At 47.3% G+C, this 24499-nt stretch overlaps 1 protein-coding gene across 1 annotated transcript in view; it reads right to left on the bottom strand.

Moving 5' to 3' along the window:
• The window catches only part of HHAT (hedgehog acyltransferase), a gene marked incomplete at both ends in the record, with an annotated part of 213915 nt that overhangs the window by 147233 nt on the left and 42183 nt on the right, over positions 1–24499 (bottom strand). The window contains 2 exons of the mRNA XM_080921169.1: positions 1243–1393; positions 22378–22549. Of these exons, the coding sequence (XP_080777295.1) occupies positions 1243–1393; positions 22378–22549 (323 nt within the window). The remainder of the gene's footprint in view (positions 1–1242; positions 1394–22377; positions 22550–24499) is intronic.

The following is a 24499-nucleotide window of genomic DNA, read 5'->3' as shown; positions in this document are numbered from 1 at the left end:
ACGTTGCATGCCGCCTGGGTCCTTTAGAAGGACAACACTGAGTAGAGTGACATTCACTAGGTACTCCTGGTACTTCCGTCTTAGGTCTCATGTCTACAACTCTGAGCAGGGTCAGAAATGGAGAGAGACAAACAAGGGATTCCAAGAGCAAGTTTTAAGTGGGTACCGACTCCCCTGCTGAGCCAGTGCCGCTTTTCCCAACAACCACACCTGACCCTTGCCACACACCAGACATGCTCAGAAAAACATTGAAGCAAACATGTCATTTTGGAAATGACAAGGGACTTGGGGGATCGTTAGGAAGAAAAAGTCTAGGCCAAGTATAAGTTTGGGACAAAATCAGAAATAATGAGAAAACTCAAGAAAAGCATCAGTCACGAGCCGTCACCCAAAACCTATCACAGGAACAACACATACTGGGGGCTGACATCTGAAAATGTCTGCTGTGACTTGCCTCATCTTAGAAAAAACTTCTGGGAACAGATTACACACCCTCTTATCCTCTTATTGTTATTACTGAAAAGATAGAAAGACTAGACCCGATAGAAAGACACTGAGGTGAATGAAGGACATTGAACGCTGACCTGGGCTATCACACTCGGCCAACTTTAACAGTGTGACTCAGTCATCTTCAAAGGGAGCAGAGTAAGGCGGACCAGAAAGCATGTCTGTGGTGATGTTTGTCAACTTGGCCGTACGTACCTAAGTTTAACTAGGAGGTAATCGTGCCGCATGCTATCTCCAATAAGCTAACTGAGGTGGGAAGGCCCACTCTAAAAGTAAGACGCTCCATTCCTAGGGGCTGGGCCCTGGGTTGCATGAAAAGGAAAAAGCAGCTGAGCACAGCATGACTGCTCCCTGCTTCACGGTTGCAGATGCACTGTGACCTCCCGAGCTCCCACCTCCAGGACTTCCCACCATGATGAACTTTACACTCAGTAAATTTTCCCAGAAATTGCTTTGGTCCGGGTACTTTATCCATGACACAAATGACTAATATACTGTCCCAGTAACAAACCATTCCTAACACAGTCCTGTGTGCGTGGTTACCCCCTCTGACTTCATTACTCCCACAGCCTGATAAGTCCTCAAGGGTCAGAAGGCAAAGATGGCTGTCACATTAGCAGGATGAAGAATATGTAGTTCCAAATGAGTTTCAGTGAAGAACAGTAACCAAACTCTCCAAAGCCAGCCAAGCCCACCAGACACCCCTCAGCGACGTAAGCAAACTGACAGACTGACCTCCACATCCCGGTAAAGCTGAACATGGTGCTCACACAGCGGGGAAGGGGTGGTGGTGTGAGTCCGTCCAGGCGCATGAGCAGAGCCGGGGCACCAAAGAGCACCAAGTACTTCACGTAGAAGAAGAGCACTTGTGCCAACGCCAGTCCTCCTGAAAAGCGACAGGACCGTCAGCCATGGCAGTGTAAGACAGCAGTGTTACTGCCCTGCTTCTCCATCAGTCTCTCCTCACCATCCACAATCTCAGACATTTGTACTCGGTTCCTAACTGGTTGTGTTTGGGGAAGGCTACGGGGTGCAGCCTCACTGGGGGAGAGTGTGTGATCATGAGTGAGTGTGTGTGTGTGTGTGTGTGTGTGTGTGTGTGATTATGTATGTTAATGTATGTAGGAATGCATGTGAGGGTGAGGGTGTGTGTCAGTCAGCATATGAATGTGTGAGAGGGTATGTGTGTATGTGTGTGTGGTGTGTGTGTGTGTGTGTGTGTATGAAGGTATATATGTGTGTGATTGTGTATGTGAGTGTGTGCAACAGTGTATCTGAGTGTGAGAGTGTGTCAGTCAGCTTGTGAATGTGTGAGAGGGTATGTGTGTGAGTGTGTGTATGAATGTGTAGGTATATGTATGAGTGTGTGTATGTATGTGTAAGTGTGTGTGAGTGTATGTAAGAGTGTATGTGAGTTTGAGGGTGTGTGTCAGTCAGCTTATGAATGTGTGAGAGGGTATGTGTGTGTGTGTGTGTATATGAGAGTGTGTGCATGTGTGTGAATTTGTGTGTGTGTCCATTTCAGGCTAACTTCAAATGTCTTCTCATGCACCATCCTTGTGGGTTTTGTTTTACACTTATTTATTCATTTGTATGTGTACATGGAGGTCAGAGGGCAACTTGCAGGAGTCAGTTTTCTGGGACTGACCTCAGGTCACTGGGTTAGAGAGCGAGTGCTTTTACCCACGAGCCATCTGGATGGCGCCACCTTGCTCTTATTTTAGAAAACTCTTTATTGATTCTTTGTGAATTCACATATTGCACCCCAATCCCACTCACCTCCTCGTCCCTCCATATCTGCCCTCCGTCCTCGCAAACTCCTTCCAAAACAAACAATGGACAAGCCAAATCTCACTGTGGAAGATGCATCACGTGTGCATCATGTGTGTCACAGTGTGACACACATAACCTTTTGCTCAAACAGCTCCACTTGCAAACACTCATTGCTACAACTCGTTGGTCTGTTTCAAGGCCTCTGGCTTCTGCTACACTATCAACTGGATCCTCACTAGGACTCCTCTTGGATGTCCTGCAGGTGTCCTGTGCTGAGAGACCCTGAAGCTTTGGGTGTGCAGAACCTGCCCCTTCATGTGCCCCAGCAGTTCACAGATGGGGTAGATGTTGGGGTGGGCCAGCTCAAAGCCCTGGACCCGGGCCTGGGTGGTGGTGAGTTGGTCGGCCTGCCAGCTCTCCTACTCCCACCGGCTCTCCAGCACTGCCTAACCAAAGGGCAGGGCCAGCTCAACAGAGGATCATACCCACCAGGGCCTCTGGGTGTCTGGGGTGGTGGCACCAGGTGGGGTGGTTTCTTAGGAATGCTTAACTCAAGGCCACCCACTGTTGTTGGAGACAGGAAGCAGGGGAATGTTCTGGGCCCTGTTAACAGGCGGCCAGCTCCGGAAGACAGATGCTTCACGTCCCCAGTCCTGACTTCATTTCTGACACTGTTTCATACAGGTGTAGTTCTGAGGCTTAGGAATCAAAGTCAGGAGCTGAGCCAAAAATCTCTCGTCATCTGCTCAAAAATATCATCTCTGGCTGGTACTTTTCATAAACAACAGGGGTAAAGGAAGGATTATGTGTGGGTGATTAGTATAACTGTGGCCATATTGAAGATAATCCAGGTTTCTTTTTACTCCACTGTGGATGAAAAATACGAGCCCCGTGTATTTATAACCAGGCAACACAAACTCTATTTACCTGTTAGTGAATGCTTCTAACGGCTTAAGGTGTGTGGGGGAGGGGATTGACAGTACACACCCTTAACTCCACTACTCAGGAGGCAGAGGAAGAGGCAGGTGGGTGTCCATGAGATTAAGGACAGCCTAGTCTACGCAGCAAGTTTCAGACCACCCAGATCTGCCTAGTGAGAACCTTTCTAAAACAAGGTAAAGATCCGTGGGACCGGGACGGTGGCTTAGTAAAGTGCTCAGTACGCAGGCGTGAGTGGCCGAATCTGTGTCCTCAGCACCACATGAATGCCTGCAGTTCAAGGCACTCAGAAGATGGACATAAAACCCTAGGAGATGGATCCCCAAGTCAAGCTGGCTAGCTCCAGCAGATGAGCCTGGGAATAAGTGAGGAACCCCGTTTCAACACACAAAGTGTGCACATACTCAAACATACAAAAAACAGTTTTAAATGTATGAAGGGATGAGACAGACCTTTCTTTGACATTTTACTGACTGGTTTGGTAACACAGAGGGGAAGGGGCTTGGTGCTTTCTGTAGCATTCTATTTGCAAACATTCTGTTGATTTTTGAACAGTTGCGTTTGCGCCTGTGGACTGACCCTCTGCCACGGCACTCTGGAGTCACAGGAGCAGAGTGAATGTCACACGTGCTTCCTCCCCCTTAATCAAAAACTTAGCCTTCCCTCAGAAGATTTGGTCCAAGGCTTCAGGTCAAACCGAAGGATTCTGCCAGATTCGCTTTGATACACAAGTAGCAAGAAAACAGCATCCGAATATAAATTGCATAATTTACCCTGGTTGGGCCATATAAACTGAATAAGTTCTCAGCAAGTTCGAAAATACAGAATCCGAAAGTATGTTAATACTTGTATCGTTGCCAAGCTCGCATTTAAAATATTATCTCAGCAAGAGCTATTGATTTTCCTCTAACCGTGTTCGTTTTCCTTTTCAGATCTATACACTGGATTGACGTCTGCATATTCAGCAAGCATGTGGAGGAGCGCTGGGCCACCTGCTGCAGACTAGAGGCCACCTCAGGTGAGCCAGACTCTGAGGCCTCACGGTCAGCTTCATTATAGTCTCACTTGGCCTTTCCTTCTTCTTTCACGCCCTGCTCCTCTTCTTAGCAAAATCTCATTTATCCTTCAGAGCCCAGCTCCAGTTGACCTTGTCTTATCCACTTATCATTTTTACTGAGCACCAATTCCCTGCTGCACACCAAGCACAGAGGTACGGAATCAAAGCTGCCGGTGGAGCATTGGAGGACAATTACAGAGCAGTGTTAGAACTCACGGCACCAGGACAGGAAACAATCTGAACACAGCAGCTCAGAACACCGACTTCATATTGTGTACTTATGTGCTAAGCCTGGTACTAGATGCTTGATACTTAGGGATGGATGCTCATGCCTTCCTGGAGCTTACACCTGCCAACAATCAGCAGGAAATGACAAGAAAGTTAATTCTGCTTGGAAGCTAAGGGAGGTATGGCACACAGTATTTCCCAACAAGAGCAACAACACCTCCCCCAACATGCTCTTCTGTGATGTGAACTCGCCTCTCATCTATCATTGATAAGATGGAGTAGTCATTGGACCAACAGGCATAGAAGGGTACTGTACTATGAGTTAGATATGTGCCCCAAAGCTCATATTTTAAAGGGTCAGTTGCTGGTACTTAGTTTTACTTTTAAGAGATGAGAAGAAATTGGGTCATTGGCACATAATCTAGAAGGAAGAACATTAGGTCATTGGGGCATACTCAAGAAGGGAGGAAGTTAAATCATTGGGGCATACTCTAAAAGGAAGGAAGTTAGGTCACTGGGGCATATTCTAGAAGGGAAGAAATTAGGTCACTGGGGCACACTCTAGAAGGAAGGAAGTTAGGTCATTGGGACATAATCTAAAAAGGAGGAAGTTAGGTCATTGGGGCATAATCTAGAAAGAAGGAAGTTAGGTCACTGGAACATACTCTAGAAGGGAGAAAGTTAGGTCACAGGGGCACACTCTAGAAGGAAGGAAATTGGGTCACTGGGGCACACTCTAGAAATGGAGAAAGTTAGGTTATTGGGGCACACTCTAGAAAGAGAGGAAGTTAAGTCATTGGGGCACACTCTAGAAATGGATATTTAGATCCCAGGCCTTCCTCTTCTCCCTTCTTCTTTCTTCTATTCTCTTCCTCTCCTCATTTGCTCTCATTCTTTCTAACATGTTCTCTCATTCTCTCATGTCCCAATCACCAGGAACTAAGCAACTTTCTCTGCCCTGCATGCCCTCAACATCAGCACAAATATAATGGGGCCATGCAACCACAGACAGAAGCAAAACAAGCCCTTCCACCTTTTAAGTTGGCTGACTCTGATATTTTGCTATAGTAACTAAAGGCTGCCTGGCACTGTTTCAAATCTAGCTACAGCATTTAATGGCCTGGTCCATTCCACTTCCTATCTATTAGAATATTCATTCATGAGATAGCCACTCTTGGAACCCGATTTCCACAGTACACAAAGTATGCACTTAGAGAAAGATAATGTGAAGATGTTCTGGGGGGCAGCTTGAGCTAAGTTTCCGGCCAACAGTCAGCCTCAGTTGAGTGAGAGACATCCTGGATATTCTACATGCTTGGTCCTGAAGACAGCTTACAGGCTCAGATAATGTCTGACTGCACCATAAGAGAGAACCCAGAACTACCTAGCTGAGCCATTAAGGGACAAAATGGTGACAGGGAGAAAGCCATAGTTTTGAGCTAAGAAGAGCTGAGATGGTGATTTAGCCACTGGAGCAGTAGACAAGAAAAACAACAAGAAAACACCCCAGGGGAGGGAAGGCATGCTCCTAAATGTTGAGGCGGCAGACACTGCATTTTTAACATGGGGTCAGGGTGGTCTTGAGGAAGATGGAATTGCTTCAGTGAAAACTTGCAGGGGTTAAAGGTCAGCTGCACAACCAGCTGCCTCCCCCCTGACTCTCACTGTATTGATTACGGACTTTAACATCAGCCTACAGCTGTGCATACATACGGCCATCCAACTAGATCAGAAACTCTTCAGATCAGAGAGAATGTCTCATGCTCTCTGCATCCCCAGGACTGACCTCCGACAGACTGCTCGTGTTTCATAAATGCCACCTTGGGAAGTCACTAACAGTACAAAGCCTTCCTGTATTGAAGTCTGGAAACTGAATTGATGATGTAGCATCAGTTCCAAGGGTTGGGTCCTTACTGAAGCTCACGTTGCTGTCAGATTAGTTCTCTGTGGATTTGGAACTTTGAATTCTCAGTAAAAAGAATACAAGTAGGAAGCAAAGGCCCAACAGAAGCCCTGCAGTGCCCAGGGCTGCCTCTGTTACTCAGAGTACTTCAGTGGCCTAGAGGCAGATGGCCTAGTACCACCCATCATCCCTGCTGTCAGCTCAGCCTGTACAGGAAAGAATATGGCTTCCAACCCACCATGAGAATCAGGGCTGATTTCAAGATGGCAGGAGGTAACGGTTCACTTCTACAGAGAATGCTGACAGGGAAAAGACCCAGCTCAGCTCCCTGGAGCTCAGTCCTTCATAACTACATACCTGCTTCTTACATCTCTTTTTGTAATTACCCCACTATAGTTTTAACTGGCATAAACAAGCTAGCAACTGGCTTCTAGCTCTAGTGTGTCCCTCCTTCCCACCTTTTCTGTCTCTCTCCTTCCCTCTACCTTCCTTTCTCCCTCTTCCTGTTTTCTCTTCCCTACCATCCATCCTTTTCCATCTCTCCTTTATTTCTTTCCTTTCCTCCCTCCACTCTCTTCCTTTCTCTTTATCTCTCTCCCCTTTCTCCTTTCTCTCCTTTCTCCCTCCTTCTCTCTCTCCCTTCTCCCTCTCTCTCTCCCTCCCCCTGCCCCTTCCTTTTTTCTCATCCCTCTCTCCCTCCTCTCTCCTTCTCTCCCTCCCTCCCTCTCTCCTTCCCTCCCTCCCTCCCTCTCTCCCTTTCTCCCTCTCTCCCTCTCTCTCTCCCTCCCTCCCTCCCTCCCTCTCTCTCTCCTCTCTCCCTCCTCTTCCCCCTTCCCCTCTCACTCTCCCCCCCCTTCATCCCCATCTCCATTACTGCCTCCCTCTCTGTTAGGCATGCACATACCACAGTACACATATGAAGGCCAAAGAAAAATCTTGTGTTGGTCCTCACGTCCTACCTTGTTTAAGACAACGTTCTTTGGTTATTTGCATAGATAACAAATAATAAATGTGCCGTTTATCTAGCCTGTGAGCTTCTAGGGATGTCCCTGTCTCTGCCTCCCATCTCCTCACAGGAGCATGGCACTACAGGCTTACACTAAAGTGTGGGCTTTACTTGGGCTCTGGGGATTTGAACCAAGGACTCCACACTTGCACTGAAAATGCTTTAGCCACTGAACGATCCCCCAGCCTACATGAATGGCTAAAGATCTGCACTGGGGCCGGGGGGAGCACCAGAGGAAGGTGAGCCCAAGCCCACTCCACTTTCCTGACCTGAGCCTCTCAGCTTCACTGGTCTAATGTTCCATTTAACCCTGTACTGTTTGGTTTTTGTCAATGTGACACAAACTAGAGTTTCCAGGGTGGAGGGAACCTCAGTTGAGGTGTTGGCTCCACCAGATCTATCTGTGCATGTCTGTGAGGCATTTTCATGATTCCTGATTGACTTGGGGAGGCCCCATTTCACTGCAGGCAGGGCACCCCTGGGCAAGCGCTGGATTATATACAAAAGCAGCATGAGCAAGCGGTGCCCTCCAGGATCTCAGCTTCTGTTCCTGCCTCCAGCCCCTTCTCTCAGTGATGGGCTGTGATGCGGTGCGGGTGCTAAATAAACCCTTCCCTCCCCAAGTTGCTTTTGTTCGTGGTGTTTATCACAGCAGTGACCATCAAACCAGGGAAGCCATTCCCTCTCTTTGCCCACGTTTGTCCTTTTGCTAATGGTTCTGCATCTTCAGTTTTGTCTGTCGAAATCCCACCTTTCTGCAAGGCATCGCCTAAATGTCCTAGTCTCTCAAAGTTCCTCTAAATGCTTATGCCAAAATAGCCACGTGTCATTTTGCAAGTAAATAGCATATTACAGCCTTCTATAAGATCTTCAGGGCGGAGACCACAGTGGCTGCTGCAGGCTGAGTGTGAAATGTCACCCATGGCTCAGGAATTTGAACACTTAGCTCCCAGCTGGTGGCTGTTTGAGGAGGTTGTGGAGCCTTAGGGGGGTGAGAGAGAGAGAGAGAGAGAGAGAGAGAGAGAGAGAGAGAGAGAGAGAGAGAGAGAGAGTGTCTCTGGGGAGCAGGCTCTGTGGCTCACAGTCTCTACTGCTTCCCAAATGCCAGCTCGATGTAACTAGCCCCTCATCCCCACAGCTGCAGTGATGAGGCACTCTGGCCACCATGCCTTCCTGCCATGAAAGAGTGGATGCCCTGATCCATGATCCAAAATAAACCCCTCCTCCTGTGAGCTGTTTGTGTCAGACACTGTCACAACCATGGGGGAGTCACTAAAACACCTGGCTTCCTTATGTTCCCCCTCCCTGGCACCAAGCATTGCTTGGAGAATGTGGGGGTGAATGGGAGGATCTTTTCAAAGGATAAACTCAAATAATTATCTACATTTGATATATAATATCCCGGTGCTTGTGTTTACCCGGCAATGTGCATAGTGCTGACCCTGTACCGAAGATCAAAAGGCAAAGATTTACAGGGACTTGGTGCCGTGTATTTGTAAGTCTCTGGGCTAATCAACAGTAGAGACCTGAACACCACTGGCTTCATAAAAGCAAAACAACACAACAACACAGTGACATCTTCCCCAACTGCCATGAGATGCTCCTTCCCAAAGTGATCTCTCTGCATATGATTCATAAGCGGTTTATGTTTTTCTTTCTTTTGGTGACAGAATATTTTAAAATTTAAATTTTATAAACTACATACAACTTTGTACTTTTACCTTTTAACTAAACATTTAAACACTTCACATCCAATATCTGTCGTCCACGCTATGCATGTGGACACGGTACTCGCCCAGGACACGCCACTTTGTGGAGACCTTGGCACGTGCTTTTCCTGACCATCAGATTACAGATGCTTGAAGCCCGACCTGGATGGCTGAAGATTGGGGCTTCCAAGCAGCAGCTGCTCACTACACAGCTCCTTGTCCACTCGGGCCACTCACTGTGACTGTCATCGAGCCATCCCTGTGTCTCACAGGACAGAGGAGTGTGGGGTGGGTGGGTGGGTGATCATTTGAATTGTCCTGAACAGTTTAAAGGAATCTGCAAGCACTTCATGAGCCATAGCAGTGATCAAATAGTGTTACAGGTCAGTCAAGGGTTGGGAAGCGATGCCTGAGCTCTACTAGAGATGGGGAACATGCCTCCACATAAAAATGCCATATGTAATTAGCCAACAGTTGGCATCCCTCACGGAGGGGAGGAAGATGGATGTGGATAAAATATAGTTCTTGAAGTCCTAGTCAGAGCCCTCAGGCAAGAGGAAAAATAAATTAAATCCAAATTGAACAAGTCAGTTTGTCACTGTTGAAAATGACATTATCTTAGCTGCAGAGATCAAGAACCACAAGGAAACAACAGTCATCAAATTCAGAAAGCTATAGGGACAAAAAAAAAAAAAAAAAACCCAAAAAACAAAAAACACATGAGGCTGGGAACACAGCAGAGGAAGGTGCTTGTCCATCACATGTGGGGCCCTCAGTTCAGTCTCCACGCTACACCCCACTTATACTCATCAACAATATGTCTTCTGAATAAAACTCAAGAAATCAACAATATTTATGACCACTGAAAAAATCTTTTACCCAAGTCTTTGGCCATGAAAAGTATTTAAAAACTGTATGAATTAAACTAAAGAGGGGGTAGAAGAGTAAGAAAGAGGAAAATGAAGGGGAAAAGAGAGAGGGAGGGAGGGAGGGGGGAGGGAGGAACAGAAAGTTATCCCATGTTCATGGACTAGAAGAATCAATATTGTTACGATACCCATACTACCCAAAGTAAGGCTCAGTGTAATTCCTATCAAGATATCAATGGAATTGTTCACATAGCTAGAAAGAATATATAATTTGTTTGGGATAACAACAACAACAACAAAAAAAAAAAAAAAAAAAAAAAAAAAAACACTCCAAATAGCCATCATGGTAAAAGATGAACAATTTAGAAGGCATTTTACTATCTGGATTCAAAACACTTATGAAGCTATAGCCATCCAAAGAACATAGTATTACATAAGAGACGCAGAGACCACTGGACTAACCAGCCTTTTACCACGAGACTAGGAATACACAGTGGAAAACAGTGATCCTCTCAACAACTGGTACCTGGAAAACTAGATATTCTCCTGAAGAAGGAAGTTAAATGTATATTGTTCACTAATTTCAAGAACTTGGAACTCAAATGCAGCTGGGGCTTAGCTGTTAGACATGAAAACCATAGAAGAAAGCACAGGAGAAATTCCTCAGGATGCTGAGACCATTATGGATATTTTTAGACAAGACTCCAAAATATAGGAAGCAAAGCTCAAGGCGACATACAGGATTACACCAGGATAAATACTTCTGCTCAATCAATTAGAGCAGAGAGACAACCTACAGAAAGAGAAAGATGTTTGTAAACTGCCCATCTGGCCGGGTTACATGAAGAATTCCAAGAACTCAGTAACAAAAAGACAAACCGGTAAACATTAAACCGAAGCGGACATGTCTCAAAGAAGTGACTTGGGTGGCCACTGCATTTCGGGGGGGTAGGGGGAGGGGGATATTTAGCACTGGTAATTATCATAAGACCGAAAATCAAACCCAGAGAGTTATCACCCCGCTCTAGAAAGAATGGCTGTGATCCAAAACAGAGATGGACAGTTGCATGTGGTGGAGAAAAGCGAACACGTGTGCGTTGCTGGTGAGAGTGAGAACTTCCTCGGCTTATAGGGACAATATGAATTCCCCCCTCCCCACCCCCACACACAGCTGAAACAGAGTGAGACTGATTCAGAAACCCCACTCCTGCCTCTAAATCAAAGGAGACTAAGGAGTCGTGGGCGCCCAGTGTTTACTGCAGTGCCGTTGACCCCACTCAGAAAGGGAGAAGAGCTCAGCGGTGGGAGCGTGGCTAACAAAAACAAAGCACGCCGTGTGTACACCGTGGAATGTTGTCTATACCGGAAGAATGAGCCCTGTCATTTTTGACATGAGTTACATGGAAGGAAGTGAGGAAACGGGGGACACAGGAAGACAAACGCACGTCCTCATAACATGCAGGAAGACAAGCCTGAAGCAGTAATGAACGTCTTCAACCTAAAGAAATAGCCAACATTTAAAGATAGTTATGTTTAGCCTGATTTAAATATCATGAACACATGTATCAAAACACAGTCTAACAACTTATCAATACATGCAAGTTTAATAATGTAAGCATTAAAAATAGAGCCCCTACTCCTAAGATGGCTGTGGGTGTTCTGTGTAATCAGCTATAGGCATTATTAATGATGCATTAGTGCAAAGCAAACTGTGGCCAGTGGCTGACCCTCAGTGCTGGAAAAGAAGGCTGGTTCCAGGAACCCAGCTGCACCTGTCCTGTGAGAGGTTTACAGAGCTCCTAAGCCTGTTTAAAAAAAAAAAAAAATGCTGATACGGACAACAAAGTCTGCCCTTATCCATAACGTCTGCTTTCCACATTGTCAGAGGGAAAATCCATAAATAAGAAACTCAGGGGACATAAGTCTCATGCTACCCTAAGTTTCTTGTGGAGTCTCAGGCCACCCACTCCTTCCTTCCTGGACTGCCGATTACGTTTTTATCCTGTGTATCCAAGCTGTATGCACTACCCACACGCTACTCCCTTCCCCTGACTAGTTAACCAGTTTGACTTCCATGGTATCACTTTGTAGATAATACTAAGTGCTAATCAACCTCATCACAATGTCCCATCATCCACCTCCTTTTGTAAGCATTGTGCCACTACAAATAAGACACTTTAGAGAGAGACCACATTCATAAAGCATTAATTGCACTGAATGGTTTCTGTATACGTGTATTTATTTATGTCCCTTTATGTGTACGCATGCATGCGTGCATGTGTGTATGCGCACACATACATGCACAGAGCACATGTATCAATATGAAGTGTCTCCCTCAAGAATTCTCTACCTTATTTCTCGAGACAGAATCTGTCAATGAACCTGACCCTTGCTGATTTGACCTGTGTAATCATATATTGTCTTTCTCTTGCTGAGCCTCATTTGTAAATGAGCCTTTACAATTGGCATGTGCGCTCAGGAAAAAGCACGCTATACATACTATGTAGTACTCCCCAAGGTTTCCAGCATTCTGGTATCCTGACACTTCCCTTCTGGATATTTACTTATCTAGCACAAAATGTAAGACAGGAGTGCTAGAGGGGCCTTCGGGACTCCCAGGGTGGAGAATATTAACACAGCTGTTTTGGAAGGGAAGCAAGAGCGGTATCCATAGTCCCAGAGTGATGATGGGGACAGATGACCTGCTCTCTAGGTCCCTGATGAGTGCAGGTCCCCAGAGAACAGGAAGCCAGGCTGTGTCCTAAGGTGCTTGGCAGCCAAGCAGAAGGGACAAAGCAGGGGGCTGGATCTCTCCCTGGTGGATGTCAGAGCTGCTTCAGTAGCCCCAGACAAATCCTGGCCCAGAACTCATACATCTGACTAACTACTGACTTATGGAGGCACACACACCAGGGAAGGAGAAAAGAAATGCGTAGGAATCAAAAACACTCAAGTCAAGTCCATCGGCTGTGACTAAGGGAAAGGCTTGGGGGCTACAACTCTGTTGGTCTTAGTTTACGTCTTAAGCCACAGGACAGATAAACAAACACTTGAAGCGTCTTCTTTACTATATCTTACAAGTCTCGTGTGTGTGTGTGTGTGTGTGTGTGTGTGTGTGTGTGTGTGTGTGTGTGTGTGTAAGGTCCATTGCCTTCCATTGTCAGGGCAAGTTTCTGAGTATACTGTACTTGGGAGCTGGAGAAGTGTCTCAGCTATTAGGACCACTCGCTGCTCTTACAAAGACACTTGGATTCGGTGCCCAGCACCCACATGGAACCTCACTACCATCTTTAACACCACTTCCCACCGCTCTGGGATCTCCTTCTGGCCTCTGGGGAGAACTGCACTCACATACGCATACACATAACTTAAAATAAAATTTAAAATGCATATTCTATTCAGTAGTGGTACCCAGCAGCCATCAGACAAGAGGAAACTAGCACCTGAACCACCTGACTTACCAGACTGAGGTCCAGGCCCAGGGTGGATATGGAACCAGAAGGCATGACAACCAAGTCGTGTTTAATGCCAAAGGAGGCTACTGTGTGCAGGCAAAATCAAGCACAGAGAAACAGTCTGGGGGTCCTCACCAAGCCAGCCTCAAAGAACAAAAGTGAGAGAGAAACAAGAGAAGTACAGGGGGGTGCCTGGGAACAGCTACTCCTTCCTGACTTCACCAAAGCTCAAGCTAAGTGAAGCCAAGACACCCAAAGACCTTCACCTAGAAGAGGCAGACAGGGCCTCTGCCACCAAGAACCCAAGCTCAGAAGCCTATGGGACACCCCAGGGGATGATCTCAGTCAAGAAAGTCAGTTGGGCCTCGAAACGCCTCTGCCCGGAGCAGGACTTGTGCGTCTAAGCCTTCAAGACCTCTGCTGTCCATCTCCTGTAGTAAAAGGTGAAAAAACTGAAGGCCTCTCTTCCCAGCAGCTAAAACACAAATTCCTCCCAGGTAATTGTGTCTTCTGCAGAGATACCGCTAACCTTCTGGCTAATTCTCTCAGGGTCAAAAGGAACAAAATTAACTCAGAGGACCGTGGACTCCCAGCTGCTTACCCTCTGGGCACTTTAAATGTGGGGAAATTGAGTTCTAAAATGTTTCCCTTTCTGAGGTTTAAATGACCAATTTCTCTTTTCAAAGAACGGTGTCATGCTGAGGGGAGAGCTGACTCTACCGAACAGTAAATCACAACTGCTCACCCCTTTATCAACCGCCTTTGTCCTCACACCTCACACCGAAGACCAAACTGTGTCCAGTGAAAGCAACGAAGACTCCACAAAACTTTTCTTAAGCACATAGATTCTGAGGCATTTTAATACAGGGAAATACAAACACAAACAAAAACCCTGAATGCGGCAGTAAACAGAACAGTCATGCTGAATTAGGAGTTGAGGGCAATAAACACTTCTTCCCATCTTCCTCAGGGCACAATTACAATCTACTGACAGTCCATTCCCAACCCAGAATATACCCACTAAGAAGACCCTACAGGGCTGGGTTCGGTAACACACGCCTTTAATTCCAGCACCCGAGAGGCAGAGGCAGGAAGACCTCGGTGAGTTCAAGGTCAGCCTGGTCTACAGAGAGAATGGAGGACAGTCAGAACTACACAGAGAAGCCCTATCTCAAAATAAAATAAAATAAAATAAAACAATTTTTAAAAAGACCCCGCAGAGGGCTGGAGAGACAGCTCAGTGGTTTAGAGCATTTGTTGCTCTTGCAGAGAATCCAGGTTCAGTTCCCAGCACCCACATCTGTCAGGTTCTGACACTGCCTTCCATCGCCCACGGGCTCTGCACGCTCATGGCATAGATACACGTGCTCACGCACACATGCAAACACACACACTGAAGGAGGAGGAAGAGGGTGTCACTCTCCCGCAGAGACCCTACTACTAAACTAAACTTGCAGTCAAAGTGCCTCCTAAACACCGGTGTTTCTGTCACCGATTACTCAGCCTCCCACCAAGAAGCTTCTCACTGCAGAAGACAGCAGTCAGCACAGAGACTCACACCTGGATGCAGCCTGAGAAGAAATGTGTACCACTGCGCTGTAAATGGGACATCTGTATCATTCCTGCTGAGGTTTGGGGAAATGTGGACCACTCCGCTGTAAATGGGACATCTGTATCATTTACTTCGCTGTAAATGGGACATCTGTATCATTCCTGCTGAGGTTTGGGGAACACCACGGTGGGGAGGGGGCGAGCAGAAAGAAACTAAGAGCTCGGGGAGGGTTGCTACAAAGGATCTCTTCTGCACATAACATGGCTGCTGAGCTCAGGAGCTCACAAGGAAGCAGAGCTTCCTTGCGTAAGACCGAACCCATCAACACTCCAACACAGAAGGGGCTGAAAGACCCCACTCCTCCCGGGGGGCCATCTGCAGCTGCCGGGACATGGGGTCCTTTTCTCCGGGTGTGTAGTCACTGACGTGTGCTCCAGTAAACAAGTCCCAACCCTTACTCATGTAAGCAACCCCAGCTACACTCAGTGGGACACACAGGGCATGAAAGCACAGTGGGAACGTGTTGGAAAGAAGGGAGTGTGGACGAGAGCAGTAAAGGGAGTGAAAAAAATAACCAAAATTCACTCGGCACATGCACGAAACTGTCGATTTTTTAATTTTAATTAAAACAAAAGATCCCACGAAATAACAAGACATACACCCAGCCATGCCAGGCTCCAGGAGATAATGTGGGATAAGAAGGGAATTGCACACACAGCCAAGTGTCCTGAGACTCTGAAAAGGAAATTTTCAACTGGAGCCGATGAGTCACTTTACCCAAGAGAAGTGATGTGCAAAGTCTGTGCAAAAGAACTGAAAATGTGCAAGATTAAAGGATTCTGTTGTGTACCTTCAAGGAAGCAAGAATTCTTCCACAAAAGGAAATGTCATCTCCCCTGCACAGCTAACAATTGCAGACATCCGTTTCAATTCTGCTTAAAGGGAAGAGTTGCCTATTTCATGTGTCTAAGAAAGTATCTGAAATCCAGGTCTCTAGGACTCAATCAAAGAAAAGCCATGACATCCTGAAGGTTGGTGGAAGGGGAGATGGTAGCAGAGACTAGCTGGAGTCAGGTGGAACCCAACAACCCCTTCCAATGACACGTCAGGAGGGCATCTCTTCTGATCTGCAAGCATGTACTATGAAATTACCCTCTCGCCACACGGAATAGCCATAGCTGAACAATCAAACTCCCCAGGGGTAAACCCCAGAGTACCTTCATGTTCACACTGCATTAATTTTAAATAACCTCAGGATTCTAATCCAAGGAGAGAACTTCTAAAAATTCATGTTTTTCAGCCGTATCCCAGCAAGCCTTTTTAAAGGGAGGAAGAGGAAAAGGGCCCTGTGCTGCCAAACATTTGTGTCCTCATTTTCCAAAACAATTATCAAGCATCAAACGTCCCTCTTCTCCTCGAGATGTTACAGAATTAGTGAAAGCGAGTGAATGTCTCTGAAGGCATCCGACTTTGATGGACACACAGAGAGCGCAGCCCTGAGCTACCAAACCCTGGACCGCTCGCCCTGAGAGACGGGCGTGTACACTCTGCCCCTCCAGTGTACAGGTGAGACCTGGACAGAGACTCCAGTACAATCCAGGTATTATTTTATTTCATCTGCTATCTGAGAACTGCCTCCCCTTGTCCACCCCTAAACACGCTGCCAAATCTCCTTCCTCACAACCTCCCCTCCTGTCTCCCCTGCCTGGATCTATCGTGCAGTCACTATACAGAGGCACTGTGCAATAACAACCTCAGAAATGGGCTTTTAGCTCTTCATCTTTAGAGAAGCCATAAGCCGCCTCCTCGGCTCCCCTGGATTTCAGGCTCTGTCACACTGAATGGCTCCAGTCCGCCTTTCGGTGCCTTCCTAAGAGTCTGGAGTTCAAAAGAAAACATGCATGTCCTTTGGAGATACTAATGAAGTATTGTGGACAAATGTCAGGGCCCCCTATTAGAAATAAAACATCTAGGGAGCTATCACTGCTGAAACCAGTAACAGCCGTGCCTGCAATCTCCATGTAAAAACGTGTTCTGGGCCTCAGTGGTTAGGAGAGCACCGACTGCTCTTCCAGAGGTGCTGAGTTCAATTCCCAGCAACCACATGGTGGCTCACAACCATCTGTAATGGGATCTGATACCCTCTTCTGATGTGTCTGAAGACAACTACAGTGTACTCACATACAATAAACAAATCAATCTTTTTTTTTTAAAAAAAAGTATTCTGCTTGAAATATATAAACTTGAAAAAATACTAGAAAATTTTTAATTTTACTGGGGAATTTTATGAAAAGGATTCTAAAGTCACAACATGAGGTCATTTGGGGACATCTTAAAAGCTGCGATAAGAATGGATAGAAACAACAAATACAGAGACACAGAAACATCACGCACACATGTGCATATGTTCATATGTTCATACACGTGTACACACACATGTACATGCATATGCACATATATACATGTATACACACTCAAACACACATACACTCACACATGCACATACACAGACACACAAGCATGTACACATGCATTCGTAGACTCATACATAAACATTCATATACATACATTTACACACACACCCACCACAACCCACCACCACCACCACCACATCAATATGGTTTGTCAATTTCTAAGGAGAGGCAGGATATTAGGCTACTAAAATTATATCTTGATTATTTTAGTTTTTCATCTAAAAACTAGCGAGCTTCTACTGCCACCTGCTGGCCATTTCTAGTATGTGCATCCCAAACCACTAATTCAGATAAGCCTGTCTCTTCCTGTCTTTCTTCCTCTTCTCTCTTCCTCTTCCTCTCTCTATACCTCCTCCTCCCCCTCTCCTTAGTTCCCTTTCCCTCTCTCTACCAGGAAAGCATTGAGATAAATGTTACATCACCTCCCAGATGCAGCTGTGCTACTTGAATGGAGTCCCTTGTCAAGGGATTGGCACTCTGATGCCACCCCCCAGCCTGCACCATCACGAGCCTAACACTGCTCTGGTGGACCACGTCCTGACAGAGTGGCCAGTCTCCATACAGAGCTGTGCCATCCAGAGACTGCAGACTTGGCTGTCTTTGGAGACACCGCCTGTCTTTCATCTTTATTTTTATGTGTATGGTGGTTGGCTGTGTGCATGTATGTATACCACATGTGTGGCCTGGTGCCCGTGGAAGCCAGAAGAGGACACTGGTCTCCTGGAACTGGAGTTGCAAATGGTTGTGAGCCACTTGTGTGTGCAGAGAATCAAACCCATGTCTCGATCGTTTATAGATGAACACACTGAAATTATGAGATCAGTGGTTTTTCCCAAGCTAACAATTTGCAAACACAAGGTTATAACTAAAAGTCACATGTTCAGACCCCAAACATACTTGAGGACACATGGTGTATGTGTGTGTGTGTATGTGTGTGTGTGTGTATGTGTGTGTGTATGTGTGTGTGGGTGTGTGTGTATGTGTGTGTGTATGTGTGTGTGTAGGTGTGTGTGTGTGTGTGTGTGTGTGTGTGTGTATGTCTGGCTGAGCCTGGAACTCATCACAACTTTTGTTTGAGTGACTGGCTAGCCCTCAGCACTCTGCAGACATTTCTCCCCATAGTGCCAGGATGAAGATTCAGGAAACCACATCGGGCTTTTTATGAGCTCTGGGTATCCGAGTTCAAAGCCTGGTGCTGACACTATCAGCAGACAAGCCCCAGCCCTGGAATAGCTGCTTGTAACAACAGAGGTGAGTGATTGCTCAACTGCACTGCTCACACTTAACCAACACGTGTCGAGTCAACCGGCTCACCACTGTCGGCTGCGCTCGGGACACGGCGGCGAAGGAGCCTGATGAGGTTCCTCCCTTTGGAGCTTATCTGTGTGGTGGGGGCCAGAGAAACAAGGAAACTTCAGGTCGGTGAAGCCCTTGGGTGCGGGGACAGAGTGAGGCTGTTTCTGTTTGGGTCACAAGGAAAGCTTCCAGAGGGAAGTAACATTTAAACCCAATGGAAATGACAAGAGGTCAAAGAGAAGAAAGGGCGTTCCAGCCTGAATGAACAGCTAATGAAAGCACCCAAGTGAAGCCACGCCTACTGTGCTTAAAGATGTGCCAGCATGTGGGAACACGGAGGCAAGGAGAGAGGCTGAAGGGCAGACAAGCACACACCAGAAACCAAAGGACATGGCACCGGGTTTGTGAGGTATGGCCCTGCTTGAGAAGCAAAGGAAAGGGGCTGGAGAGATGATGGCTCAGTGGTTAAGAGCAATGACTGCTCTTCTGGAGGTCCTGAGTTCAAATCCCAGCAACCACAGCTCACAGCCATCTGTAATGGGGGATTCTATGCCCTCTTCTGGTGTGTCTGAAGACAGCGACAGTGTACTCACATACATAAATAAATAAAGTTTTTAAAAAGGGAGGGAAGGGGAGTGGAAGCTGCCTGGCTGTCACACCTGTCTACAACAGGCTTTTACCCAGAATGCTCAAGTCCCGGTCAGTGCATTCCTCACAGTCCTTTTTGACTCCAGATGTTTCCATAAACAGACATGCATTTGAAAGACTTCCAATATAACTTATCTCTAAGAAGGAAAAGGGCCATCGGATCTGAACGCACGGAGCGTAAGTGACCAGTTTATACCCTGCAGTCAGAGCTAATGGGGTTTCTCCAAGGCTCCCACGGATCCCTGGGCATTTGGTGGGATGGCTCAGTTTAGAATAAAGTAGGGAAGACAACCAGAGCTCCCGGCTCAGTCCACCTGGCAGAGCCACACCCAAAGCCCTGGAAGCTTGTTCTCCCCACCGGTCATGGATAAAAAGACAGCCTAACATCGGCGGCCTCTGGCTGCAAAATCAGCAAGCAGAGCAAAGGGAGGCTTGAGACAAGGGCATGGTGTGAGACTCAAAGTAGAGAGAGAGGGGTGTGAGAATTCTCAGCTTTCTGAGCAGATAGATAACCTTGAAATTTAAAGTTGGGGGAGGAGGGCTGGGGGCGATTTACTAAGGAGAATGCTTAAAGCTTTGCATTTGGGAGGGAAATGCAAATTAGTGAGAAGGCCACTCAGGAAATCAGTGTGCAGAGTTCTCAAAAAAAAAAAAAAAACGGAAACTAAGTCTACCATTTGTCCCAGCTACAGCACCCCAGGCGTATGACTAAGGGACTTGACAGCCCACTCCACAGATGCTCAGCAGAGCTCATGGCCCTCTCCACAATAGCCAGGTCATGGAAACAGTGTAAACTTTCTTCAGCAGAGGAATGGGGAATAAAAAAAGGTAGTACATCTACACAATGGAATACTATCCATCTGCCAGTCAAACTAAAACCATGCCGAAGAGAACTCCATGGAATCTAACTGGTTCTCCGTGTGGGCGTGCACACCAGCCATTCTAGACTTCCTGCAGAGGGGGTAGTAGCTGGCAGCATTGCCCGTCTTGGTTGTGTTTGGAAACTCCAACACCACAGCCTCCCAGGTGAAAGTGGCCAAGTACCTGATGCTCTCGGGGACATCATAAAGAAAGTAATGATTTGGGGCTGTAAAGACGCTGGTAGGGTTACTAGGTATGATGTGCTGTGTCTCTCAGAGGGCCCTAAGACGTTCTACTCACCAAAACCTTGGGAAACATTCTTCACTGTAAGTCCCAAACTGCTCAAGTAATAATGACACAATCTGTTAGGTGTGATGACGCATGCCTTTAAACCCAGTAGGCAGAAGCAGGTGGATGGCTGTTCAAGGCTAGGCTGTTCTACAGAAGAGAGTTCCAAATCAACCAAGGTTACTCAAGGAGACCCTGTCTCAAAAAAAAAAAATTTTTTTTTGTAATAGTGACAATTCATTTCGAGGCAATGTTGTCACCGTTGTCATAGTTAGCACATGGGCCCCATGGTCACAGGGCATCAAGTTGCTGTAAACCGCAGGAATGTGAGTGACACAGCCTGACCCTACGTGAATGGTGAATAAAGTCACTCCCCGGGGGCACTGTTTGCCTCTGCACAGGTCTGAACAGAATGACTTCAGGAGATTTTAAGGGAGGGAAGATGTATTTTTTGGCACATAGCTTTAAAAGTTTTGGTTCCTACGCATTCAGCCCCATGTGTTTCAGCAGAAGCAAGGAGTATAGTTCACACTCATTTCAAAACCAGAAGCCGAAATCAAGCGTCAATGAGATACAAGCAGTAGAAACTCAAACCCTGTTCAGAGGCACAAAAAAGTATGTTACCCTGGTGGAAACTGACTTGGTATAAGTGTGTGAGTCTGCCTCTGCATAAGAACAAAAGCCAGCCGTTCCCCTTCCAGCTACAAGTGTGACGGAGGGGGGGAGGGGAGGGTACGGGGAGGGGAGGGGAGGGGAGGGGTGGTGCACATACAGAGACCAGCCAAGCAAGAGATCCCCAAAGGAACTGAGCAGGGTAAGTAGGAAGATGGAGAAGATCAAGTTACAGTACGTGTGGCCTCTGCTGTTAGGGCAAAGGAATAAAGGACAATGGTTTCCACGAATGGTTTTCTCCAGACAAACCCTGTACCTGGAGACTGTGTCCTGAGAGAGGAAGAGTCCCATCCTACCTTGCGGGTAGGATAGAGAAAGATGCAAACAAGCAAAGGAGACCAACAGAGACATACATGTGCACGAGCACATGTGCACACCCCATGCACACACATACACCACCTACCATATCTACAGGACGTGTATACCCACCCCACAGCCACATATGCACCGTCTACTCTCTCCTCAGGACATGTGCACACCCATGCACACACATACACCATCTACTCTCTCCTCAGGACATGTAAACACACCATTGCACACAGATACACCTCTACTCTATCCACAGGACATGTGCACACCCCATGCACACACATACACCATCTACTCTATCCACAGGACATGTGTACACCCCATGCACACACATACACCATCTACTCTATCCACAGGACATGTGCACACCCCCATGCACACACATACACCACTTACTCTACAGGACATATTGTGAGTCCCATCCAAAAGGTGTGGCATTTCACTGAACCCCCAAATAGCTCTGCAGGGGTTAAGGCTCATTTTTTAGATGAAGGTGTTCACAGAGGTGTAAGCGTCACCAAAGGCAGCCTGTGTCTGAGAGAGATGGGGTGCAGACCTACCCAACCTCGAAGCTCACAGGCAAAGGAATGTTGCTGCTGGTGGGTCTCAGAGCACCCGCTCACAGAACAACCTCCTGAGCTGGCCAGCAGCTCTGTGCTCTTCCACTAAGTGTAATGCAGCCTCTGTGAAGAGGTAGGTCCAGACATACTCTGTTAATTCCATCCCAAGTAGGGGTCACTCACCCAGGGTTCACGTGGCACAGCCCCTCCTCATCGACCGCATCAACCCAGCAGCTCACACGTGTAAAACCTTAGCAGTTCCCGTAATTACCTAAGGCCCAGCAGGAGGCGCTCTCCAGGAGGGGGATTCTGCTGTAGAGGGCGTGCATGTACATGAAGTGTACCATCAATTCAGCCAGCCACCACCAGCAGAGCAGGCGGCCCAGGCCCTCGGTTAGAATGCAGAGGCTGTGCCTCAGAGAGCTGAGCTCTGGCTGCTGCATCTAAAAAAGGGACAACAGAGAAGGCAGCGTCAGGTGGTGCTTGGTCCCAAGCTGTTGCAGAACATCTCTCCTGTGATGTTTCTGTTAAGGTCTGTACAAATCACCATTGCTGTTACGACTGATTGGGCACTGGGCAGGCATTGTTTGCCTTAGGGGCCCTCAATTTCCCTGGGTAAGAAAGTTACAGAAAATGACCCCAGAACAAGAACAGGTGGACCAACATAGTACCAAGAACCAAGGACAATGTCCATTTCTACAGCCTGCTACCCAGCCTTGACCTGAGACAGCCCAGGCTGGGTCAGAACTTGAGACACTCTGCCCCCTGAAACCGCCTCCCTTTGGGTCCTCATCAGCCTGCTGGTTTCCACCCAACACCTGACTCAGGACAGGGCAACAGTAGAAACGGGAGGACGCCAAAGATGGAGTAAGGGGTCTGGAAGAATTAAGTATGTCTGCCAGTCTACCTTTTTCCAAGAAGGAGGAGGAGGAGGAGGAGAAGGAGAGAAGGAGAAGAGGAATAAAGAGGAGGAGAGGGCGAAGAGAGGAGGAGGAAGAAGAGGAGGAAGAGGGAAAGGAAGAATGTCTCAGCACAACAGGCCACAGTCTAGCCTCAACCACAGTTACGTGATCCTGAGAAGCCTCTCAACTTCTCTGGATCTTGGTTTCCCCAAAATAAGGTGAATGTGCGGTGGTGACAGTAAGATGTGAGCACGAAGTCCAGCACTCACACGTGTACAACGTCAGCGCTGTGCTTACGGCTGCTCTGTCTCCTGGGTGTGGCAGCCATCGCTAGCAGCTATTCCCAGTGTGGCTTCACCTTTTGTCCCCTCAGGGAGCCTCAGAACACTGGCCACAGGTAGCACTAGAGCAGATCCCACACTGAATGTAAGGTAGGTGTTTCTATTGTCCTGAATATCCTTTCTCTAAACCACCAGGGGTCCCAGCACTTCAGATCTTGAGTTTTGAATATTCTCTCAGACTTCGTCCCTGCTGAGCATCCCTGATCAGAAACCGTTCAGAAGCCTTTGGAATTTTGCCAGATTCCAGGCTTTCTTTCCCATTAGGGAGCTCAACCTGAGTGAGTAATGCCCAGAGAACCCGTTCCACACTACCTGGCTGTGGGGTCACCTCACTGTGGGGTCACCTCCCTGTGGAGAATCACCTCACTATGGGGGAAATCACCTCACTGTGGAAGGTTACCTCATTATGGACATTACCTCACTGAGAAGTCACCTTACTGTGGAGTACTGCACTGTGGGGACACCTCACTATAGCGGTCACCTTACTGTGGGTCACTTCACTGCTGGGGTCATCTCACTATGCAATCAGTGAGGGCTGTAAGAATCCACTAAGGTAACTGACATCACGTTACCTCCATGTAATGGTTTGAATATGCTTGGCTCAGAGAGTGGCACTATTAGGAGGTGTGGCTTTGTTGGAGTAGGTGTGGCCTTGTTGGAGTAGGTGTGTCACTGTGGGTGTGGGCTTTAATATCCTTATCTTAGCTGCCTGGAAGCCAGTGTTCTGCTAGTGGCCTTCAGATGAAGAGGTAAAACTCTCAGCTCCTCCTGCACCTTGCCTGGTTGTTGCCTTGTTCCTGCCTTGGTGATAATGGACTGAACCTCTGAACCTATAAGCCAGTCCTAATTAAATGCTGTCCTTATAAGACTTGCATTGGTCATGGTGTCTGTTCACAGCAGTAAAACCCTAACTAAGACACTGTGGATGAAGTCAGGCCTTGCTTAGCGCTGCACACTGGTATACTGAAGCAAGCTGTCTAGATGAATGTGCTAACAGCCTCAAGAGGCATGTTGGCACATAGCAATTCTCACACACAGCTGAATCTGTCCAGCTTCTAACAGGTGCTGTGCATACAGCCTGCAGCCCAGGTCCCCAAAAGCCCAGCCTGCATCTGAGGGGCCAGGACCTTGCTAGTGTACAGGCCCAACC

This window comes from Micromys minutus (assembly GCF_963924665.1).
Source record: "Micromys minutus genome assembly, chromosome: 1".
Taxonomy (NCBI): domain Eukaryota; kingdom Metazoa; phylum Chordata; class Mammalia; order Rodentia; family Muridae; genus Micromys; species Micromys minutus.
Note: the sequence above shows the minus strand (reverse complement) of the source record. Positions and strands in the feature narration are given on the sequence as shown.